This window comes from Lipotes vexillifer, unplaced genomic scaffold (genome assembly GCF_000442215.2).
Source record: "Lipotes vexillifer unplaced genomic scaffold, Lipotes_vexillifer_v1.1 scaffold302, whole genome shotgun sequence".
Lineage (NCBI taxonomy): Eukaryota > Metazoa > Chordata > Mammalia > Artiodactyla > Lipotidae > Lipotes > Lipotes vexillifer.
In genome coordinates this window covers 2,481,108-2,491,092 of record NW_006798913.1, presented here as the reverse complement: position 1 = coordinate 2,491,092, position 9,985 = coordinate 2,481,108, and the positions used below count along the sequence as shown (strand labels likewise).

The window sequence follows — 9,985 nt, the reverse complement described above, 5'->3', positions numbered from 1 at the left end:
AAAGACAGAGAAGTCAGAGAAAATGGAATAAGGGATCTTTTCTTGCCTTCTCTGAGCTGATGGGGTGGGGCGGGAGAGGGGATAAAGTCTCACTCAGCAACTCCCAGGTTTCTATTTGCTGGTTTAGGAGGAGAGATTGTATCTAAATAACCTCCACTATCCCACTGCCATAATTCCTTGTCTCAGCACCATGCTTGTCTTTTTTTAGAACTTTGTGATTTAGACTCATCACATAAATTTCCTGCTAGCAAAACTCTTCCCAGTTTGTAAAAGGGGATTGAATATTTTAATATTTTACAGTATTCCACAAAGAGCTTCTACAATCCTAGTCTGGAAGTCACTGAACAAGCATAGGGCATCTGGGAGGACAACTTAAATAGTCAAAGGATTTCATGACAGGAGAAGGACATCATCTTTTAGAACTGAATCGAGAAGGTACTCACAGGCTCACCCCGTGATCCATCCTGCCCTGGAGCACCTGGAGGTCCTGCTTCTCCCTTTTAATGATAAAAAGAAATAGAGAATTCCGTTTGCACATATGCTCACTAAAATAATAATATGTGACATTACACACTAAAACATGTTAAATATAAACAAAAACAAAAATTACTTCTGTATTATTTTTTTTCCTTTCCTTTCTTTTTTAAAAAATTGAAGTATAGTTGATTTACAATGTTGTGTTAGTTTCAGGTGTACAGCAAAGTGATTCAGTTATACATTCAGTTTTATGTATATTTTTTTCAGGTTCTTTTCCATTATAGTTTATTACAAGATATTGAATATAGTTCCCTGTGCTATACAGTAGGTCCTTGTTGTCTGGATTATTGATATCAACTTTTCCTGACATCAGATAACTCATTCTGAAATTCATAAGGTGACTATATAAATATCAAATCTATACATGACAGCAGATAATTGAGTTGTTATAAAATAACTGGGGTACTTGTATACTTCTTATGAGAATAGGATTATTCTTCTCTTCAAAGTAAATGTGACTTATACACATTTATATCAGTCTTTTTCATATCTATTTTTATTTTTACTTTAAAATTTTTCACCTGTCGGACATAATGTGACCTTGCCTCTTAAGAGTTGCATTTTAAAATCAAAAGAAAACTTTCATTAAGAATGCAGCTATTTATAGGTTATTACTTGAAATTATTTAGCACTTTAATCCAGTATCTATTTAAAATAAACATCTAAAATGTGTATTTTAAGTACCTGTTCAAATTATAATAGTTTTCAGTTATATATCTTTAAATTACTCTGCTCGAATTATTTATGCGCCTTATTTTACACCCACTTTCTGGAACGCTATAAGTTTTTCCCAAATGAATCAATTGCTAGCATGTAAAAACGTATCTGACACTATGCCTACTAAAACAATAAGTATTAGCTGAATTTAATCCTAAAATGTATAATATCCACAGATCAATACAGCTATTAAAATGCCTGGATGAAAATAAAGAGCGGATGGGGAGAGTCCCTTGAAATAGGCACAGACACATACCACACACACACCCTCAAACATTTAGACTTTTTGAAACCTATCTGTCATCAGGAGCCTTGATGCTGTGTGTCTGCTCAGCAAAGTATTACATCTTAACAAGCAAAGTTCTCTGCAAACAATTGTGCCACACTTGGTTGGCATTGTACCAGAGAGAACATTTCATCCTACATGAGAGCAAGAGAGAAAGTAAAACAAAAACGGAAATATTTTTCTTGTAAATAACTCAAATACCTGAGTCAAAATAAGTTTAAGGGGGGAAAAGCCTCAGAATACATGTGCTGTAGCATATGCCAACACCGTTTTCCATAGTTTCATATTCTAATGAACCCCCCAAATTGTACAAAATGAACCACAGAGGGAAGAACCAATAATACTTGGCTAACACAATCAGCCCTTAGGGAAAAAAATCCAGCCTCATCATATTATATAAACACTGCTTCCCCCACTTTTATGAATCCTTGCAATTCATTAGCACAGTGAAATACCAGCTAAAGCCAAATATTTCATCTGTTCCAATTTTATTTACAAACACTAGATGACAGTTGAGGATAGAAGGGGAAAAGGATAATGTTTTACTGTAAATTAACCAAACTAGAGGGCAAGGAGGTCCTGTCTACCCAACGGTTCTACAGAAAATCTTATGAAAATATCAGAGAAACAGAGATGGATGTTAGATTCACAAAAGCCGCAAGTTAAAAAGCCTAAAAGATTAGACAAAAGGGCTATGGCAGGTCCTAATGGCAGAGGGAAATTATACAATAACAATCCTGAACTTGGCACAGCAGTAGTCAGTGTAAGCAGCTTCAGGCAGGAAAAAACTCTTTGCAGGAAAGAGCTTTCTGCAGGGGGCACCCCTCTGTCTTGACACTAACCTTACACCAGGCACCCCTGTGCTCTACTCATCTCTGGCCCTAGCACACCTTTCAAATCTTTTGATCACATAATACTTTGCCTAACTTGTTGGTTCTTTCCGTAGATCAAAGAAGTAGAAATGAAGAATAAGTAATTACCAGATGACCCGAACTTTTCCCTAGCTTCCCATTCAGTAATCTTGCAAACTGTGTGAATGAGATAGGATCTAAAGAAAGATCACGAGGAGTTGACAAGTCTGCACTCAAGGTGGCATACAGTGGGGGATGGCAACCACTCTGACTCCCTAGCCCAATGATTAACTGAGATTACTTCCTGTTTCCCTTTAAAAGCTTTCATGGCTGAGCAGAATCTTCGGAGGTGGTTTTTGAGAGGGCACTGAGTCCATCATTTCCCCAGATTGCTGGCATTCTGATTAAAGGCAACTTTCCTCTCTACCAATATTTTATGAGTATTGATTTTGTAAGTGGTGAACAGTGGGACCAATTTGATAACATCAGGTGGAATCACCCGTGTCAGTGGTTCTCAAGGATGGTCCAGACCCCAGCCAGATCAGCTTCGCCTCACTTGGGAACTTCAAAATGCAAACTTTCAGGCCTTGCTGCAGACCTACTGAGTCAGAAACTCTGGATGGCGGGGCCCAGAAATTTATGTGAACAGCTAATTCTGATGATTTGAGAACGATGGCAGAGTTGTAAGTCATTAGGTCGCTTAACTTCTCTTACCTACAGGTACTGTCGTACTTAAGCAAATCTGTAGTTTAGATCATCTGTATATAAATTAAATGTATATAAATTAAATTATATACAGGATGATCTAATCTGTAGTTTATAATTTATAATATAAATTAAAGGCAGGAGGAGACTAGTCCAACAGCAGAAACAACTAACTTGGGATTCCATAGCCACTTTGGTTGGTAAAGATCTCTCCTTTTACTTTTGTGACCATTAACCCAGTCTTAATATTTTATTCTAATTAGGAGATTTTTTTTAAAAAAGTAACCATCAGCAACATATATCAATAATGGAGTTCCACAATTATTTGAGAATTTAATTTCTTCTTACTCTTTCTGCTTCTTGTTAGGGCAGATAATCAGAATGATACAGAATCATATGAATAAAACAGCATCTACTCTTTATAATATACGGCAGTGATTCTCCAACTCTAGCTGCATCAGAATCACCTGGAGTGTTTGGTAAACTGCAGATGGCAGACCCCATTTCAGAGTTTCTAATTCAGTAGTTCTGGGGTGAATTCCAAGAATCTTCATTTCTAACAAGTTTCCAGGAGGTGCTGATACTGCTGGTCTTGCAATGACACTCTGAGAACCACTGATCTAGCCCAGATCTTAAGAAAGAGACTCCACACCCTTTCTGCCCTCACCCACCCCTTTCTGCAGAACCACAGTGGCTTTGTATGGCTTTACACTTGGCGCTGAGTTTTACAATGGCCAGATTTTTCAGCAGGTGTCTCTATGTAGGAACTGTTTTCCTGGCTTGCACATTCTTTAAAGGCAAGAAACACATCCTATATGAGGTTTTTTTGTTGGTTTTTTGTTTAATCACCCAGAATACTTAGACTAGTGCTGAACACAATATACGAATATATGTAAGACTATATATGTTCCCTGCTTTACAACCATTGGAGCACATCAAGGAAGGAGGAATGGATGATTTATTCTTAAATACTCGATTTTGAGAAGATAAAGAAAATGGGAAAAACATTTGCAGATAGGGCTATCGCATATGCTGTTGGAAGATTATGCAGTGTAATTATGACAAGATGATGGCCAGTAATCTTTACGTATGAATGTTCTCTTCATTCTTTTTTTTCTTTCTTTCTTCATTCTTTTAATAATGTTTCATTGGGATATGAAAGGATGATTTCTGCTTAGTCATTTTTCATAAAATTATCCAGTGTGATACACAACTAGTATATGAAATTCAATACTGTAACAAGAACTTAATCTGAGCACTTGATTGCATTTATGACCTGGAGATCCTGGTATAAACCAATGTTTGGCTGGTGGAGAAAAAGGCATATAGCATGTCCTTACCTCTAATTTATCATTTTTCTATTCTATTATTAATTCCTTCTTGATATAAGATAATTGAGAAAGTGTCATGCTAACATTATTCCTCAATCCAGTCTCTACAGCTAATGTCAAAGATGATTTATTCCACAAGAAGCCAGTTATTTTTAAAAAGCAAATTTAACCCAAAACAGAGATGTGAAACTTGCATTGCTTGTGTATTTCCTTTCATATGGTGGTCTTTGGTACTCACCCAGAAAAAAAATAAAAGGATGGGGACTAATTTAGTTTGTGGCCATTGCAATCCTCAAAATCTGGTAGAAGGTGTGTGACCATTAAAATAAGAGCCTTTGTGAAAGTGCCTTGCACAGCTCTAGAAACAGAAGGAGAGATCCAGAAAAGTTAGCTAGTCTGCTGCCACCAAAGAATGGGAGTTTTAACGGTTCTTTACTCTTACAATTTGTTTCAGGATACACTATTTTCAAATAATGGTATTTTAAAATTTGTACCACTATGGTTTGGCATTATAATTTAGGCAGAGTGAATTATTTTTTAACTGCTTGAAACAATACATATTGATTATTTCATAATTTCTGGGGCCAGAAGTCTGGGCATGGCTTTACTGAGTTCTCTGTGTAGGGTCTTATAAGGTGCTAATTGGGAGGTCTGCTGGGCTGTGTTCTTATCTAGAGGCTTGACTGCAGAAGTATCTTTGTCCACATTCACTCACTTTATTGGCAGAATTTGTTTCATTGCCACCAATGGCTACTTACTTCATCAAGCCAGCAAGGAAATTCCCCAGAGCAAGCAGGCTGTAAGTGGAGCTTTTCATAATGTAACATCATTACAGGAGTGACATCTGTTGATTAGAAGCAAGTCATAGGTCCTGGGCACACTCAAAGGTAGGGGTTTATGAAAAGGCTGGAGCACCAGGAGGTGGTGGCCACTTTCAATTCTGCCTGGCACAATTATTGTCACATATCCCTGTAAGGGTTGTACTATTTTGCTTTGCTTCCAGCAATGTATGAAAATGCCTGTTTACTCACAGCCTTGCCAAGCAGACTGTACCATCAAGCTTTTGAACTTTTGCCAACCTAATGTGTGGGTTATTGTATCTTAGCATGGTTTCAGTTTGTATTTGTCTTATTATGAGTGAAGTTGAACCTCTTCATACATTCAAGAGCCATTTTACATCTTTTTGGTTTTGAGAATTATATATTCATGTCTTTTTCCTTCTCATCTATGTATTTATTTTTATTGAAATATATTTGATTTACAATATTATATTAGTTTCAAGTGTACAGCATAGTAATTCAATATTTTTATAGTTTATACTCTCTTTAAAGTTATTACAAAATAACAGCTATATTTCCTGTGCTGTACAATATATCCTTGTTGCTTGTCTACTTTACACAGAGTATTTTGCATCTATTAATCCCTTACCCCTATATTGCCCCTCCTCTCTTCCTTCTTCCCACTGGTAACCACTAGTTTGTTCTCTATGTCTGTGAGTCTGTTTCTGTTTTGTTATATAAATTCTTTTATTTTTTTAGATTCCACATAAAAGTGATAACATATAGTGTTTGTCTTCCTCTGCCTTATTTCCCTAAGCATAATACACTCTAAGTCCATCTACATTGTTGCAAATGGCAGAATTTCATTCTTTTTATGACTGAGTAATATTCCATTGTGTATATATACCATATCTTCTTTATCGATTCATCTGTTGATGGACACTTGGGTTGCTTCTATATCTTAGCTATTGTAAATAGTGCTGCTATGAACACCGGGGTGCATGTATCTTTTTGAATTAGTGTTTTAACTTATTCAGATATATACCCAGGAGTGGAACTGCTGGGTCACATGGTAATTTTATTTTTAGTTTTTTAAGAAGCCTCCATACTGTTTTCCAAAGTGGCTGCATCAGTTTACATTCCCACCAACAGTGTACAAGTGTTCCTTTTTCTCCACATCCTCTCCAACATTTGTTATTTGTGTTCTTTTTGATGATAGCTGTTCTGACAGATATGAGGTGATATCTCAGTGGATTTTGATCTGCATTAGTCTAACAGTGATGTTGAGCATTTTTCATGTGCCTGCTGTCCATCTGTATGTCTTCTTTGGAAAAATGTCTATTCAGATCTTCTGTCCATTTTTTAATTGGTTTTTTTTATATCGAGTTGTATGAGCTGTTTATATATTTGAGGTATTTATCCCTTGTACATCATATCGTTTGTAAATATTTTCTCTCACTTAATAGGTTGCCTTTTCGCTTTGTTGAGGGTTTCCTGTGCTGTGCAATAGCTTTTAAGTTTAATTAGTTCCCATTTGTTTATTTTTGCTTTTGTTTTTTTTTTTGCCTTAGAAGACAGATCCAAAAAATATTGCTATGATTTATGTCAAAGAGAGTTCTGCCTATGCTCTCTTCTAGAAGTTTTGTGGTTTCAGGTCTTACATTTAGGTCTTTAATTCATTCTGAGTTAATTTTGTATATGGTGTTAGAGAGTGGTCTAATTATATTCTTTTACATGTAGCTGTCTAGTTATCCCAGCACCATTTATTGAAGAGACTCTCTTTTCTCCATTGTAAATTCTTGATTCCTTTGACCATAGGAGTGTGGGTTTATTTATGGGCTCTCAGTTCTGTTCCATTTATCGGTATGTCTGTTTTTGTGGCAGTGCCATGCAGTTTTGATTACTGTAACTTTGTAGTGTAATCTGAAGTCAGGGAGTGTGATACCTCCAGCTTTGTTCTTTTTTCTCAAGGTAATCTTGGCAATTCAAGGAACTTCGTGGTTCCATATAAATTTTAGGATTATTTGTTCTGCTTCTGTGAAAAATCTCATGGGTATTTTGATAGCGATTGCATTAAATTTGCAGATTGCTTTGGGTAGTATAGATATTTTAACAATATTCACACTTCCAATCCAAGAACATGGAATATCTTTCCATTTCTTTGTGTCATCTTCAATTTCTTTCATCAATGTTTTATAGCTTTTGGAGTATAGTTCTTTCACCTCCTTGGATAAGTTTACTCCTAGGCATTTTATTCTTTTTGGTATAACTTTAAATGGGATTTTTGTTTGGTTTCTCTTTCTGCTAGTTCATTATTAGTACATAGAAAAGCAACAGACATTTTATGCATCAATCCTGAATCCTGAAACTTTACTGAATTTATTTATTAGTTCTAATAGCTTTTTGGTGGAGACTTGTGGGTTTTCTCTATATAGTATCATGTCATCTGGAAATAGTGACAGTTTTACTTCTTTCCTTCCAATTTGGATGCCTTTTATTTCTTTTCTTTTTTTCTTTTTTTTTCTGATTGCTATGGCTAGGACTTCCAATACTATGTTGAATAGAAGTGGTGTGAGTGGGTATCCTTGTCCTGTTCCTGATTTTAGCAGGAAGGCTTTCAGCTTTTCACTGTTAGTATTATTTTGGCTGTGGGTTTGTCATAAATGTCCTTTATTATGTTGAGATATATTCCCTCTATATTCATGTTGATGAGAGGGTTTTTTATTATGAATGGATGTTGAATTTTGTCAAATGCTTTTTCTGCATCTATTGAGATGATCGTATGATTTTTGTCTTTCCTTTTGTTAAGGTGGTGTATCATATTGATTGATATGTATATGTTGAAGCTTTCTGTGACCCTGGAATACATCCAGCTTGATCATAGTGTATGATCATTTTTATGTATTGTTGAATACAGTGTACTAATATTTTGTTGAGGATATACGCATCTACATTCATCAAAGATATTAGCCTGTAAATTTTTTTTTTTTGTAGTGACTTTGTCTGATTTTAGCATCAGGGTAATGGTGGCCTCATAAAATGAATTTGGGAGTGTTACCTCCTCTTCAAATTTCTGGAATAGTTTAAGAAGAATAGGTAAAAATTATTCTGTATATGTTTGCTAAAATTCCCTAGGGAAGTCATCCAGTCCTAGGCTTTTGTTTACTGGAAGTTTCTTTTTTTTTTTATTACAGATTCAATTTCACTTCTAGTGATTAGTCTGTTCAAATCATCTGCTTCTTCTGACTCAGTCTTGAGAGACTGTACATTTTAGAAATTTATCCATTTCTTCTACGTTGTCCAATTTATTGGTGTATAATTGTTCATAGCATTGTCTTATGATTTTTCTCTCTCTGTGAGTTGTTATTTCTCCTTTCCTTTCTTATTTTGTTTATTTGGGTCCTCTCCTTGTTGGTGAGCCTAGCTAAGGATTTATCAGTTTTCTTCATCTTGTTTCCATTGATGTTTTCTGGGATTTTCTCTTTCTTTCTTCTTCTTTTTTTTTGTCTCTATTTTATTTGTTTCCTCTTGATCTTTTTTATTTCCTTCTTTTTGCTGACTTTGGGCTTTATTTGTCCTTCTTTTTCTTATCCTTCTAGGTGGTAGATTAGGTTGCCTATTTGAGATTTTTCTTGCTTATTGAGGAAGGCCTATATAGCTATGAATTTCCCTCTCAGCTGCTTTTGCTGCATCCCATATCTTTTGGAAAGTTTTGTTTCCATTTTCATTTGTCTCAAGGTAAATATTTTCTGATTTTCTCTTTGATTTATTCATTGACCCATTGGTTTTTTAGTAGAAAGTTTAGTCTCTCTGTGTTTGTGTTTTTCCCATTTTCTTTCTGTAATTGATTTTTCGTTTCATAGTATTGTGGACAGAAAAATTGCTTGATGCAATTTCTATCCTCTTAAATTTGTTGAGATTTGTTTTGTGGCCTAGCATGTGATCTACCCTAGAGAACATTCTATGTGCGCTTGAAAACAGAGTGTATTCTGATATTTTTAGATGGAATGTCCTATAGATATCTATTACATATAAGTGGTTTATGGTGTCTTTTAAGACCAGTGTTGTTTTATTGATTTTCTGTCTGAATGATCTTACATTGATGCAATTGGTGAGTTAAAGTCCCCTAATATTGTTGTATTATTGGCACTTTCTCCCTTTATCTCTCTTAATATTTCCATCTAAGAAGGATATAAAGATTCAGAAAGTGATAGTGGTAGAAGACATTCAAAGAAATCTTGACATGTCTATAATTGGAGTCCTTAGATATAAACAAAAACAATGTAATAGAATGTCTATTTAAAACTATAATCCAAGAGAATAGTCCAGAATTAATAGTCCTGAATCTACTTATTGACAGGATTTGGGATAACTGTAATTCTGAGACACAACTTATACTATTAAACTTTAAACATAAAGTATTTTTTTTTAACACTGTGGGCTTTCATACAAAAAGACATAGCCACTTACAAGGGAAAGACAATTACATTGGTCTCAGCAACATACAGGACAGCAATGAAGCAACATTTCAAAGAAATTCAGAGAAAAACAGTGAGAAGCAGCAGATAAGAGTTTAAAGAGATAATGGCAATGGCAAAATAGTGACAGTCAGGCTGTTATCAAAGTAACAAGAATATAGAAAAACATGTTAAAATATAAGAATTCAGAGAATACTGTATTCACAAGCCCTTCCTAAGGAATATACCAGAGGAGAAGTTTCATCCAGCCCAAATGATGACTATGGGATATTGGTGAAGGGGCTGGTGATGAACACTGAAT

General features: G+C 35.1%; 1 protein-coding gene across 1 annotated transcript in view; it reads right to left on the bottom strand.

Annotated features, from left to right (window-relative positions):
* COL21A1 (collagen type XXI alpha 1 chain) overlaps window positions 1-9,985 on the bottom strand; it is a 129,885-nt gene that overhangs the window by 48,768 nt on the left and 71,132 nt on the right. Inside the window, exon 16 of the mRNA XM_007471192.1 lies at window positions 444-497. Within this exon, the coding sequence (XP_007471254.1) occupies window positions 444-497 (54 nt within the window). The remainder of the gene's footprint in view (window positions 1-443; window positions 498-9,985) is intronic.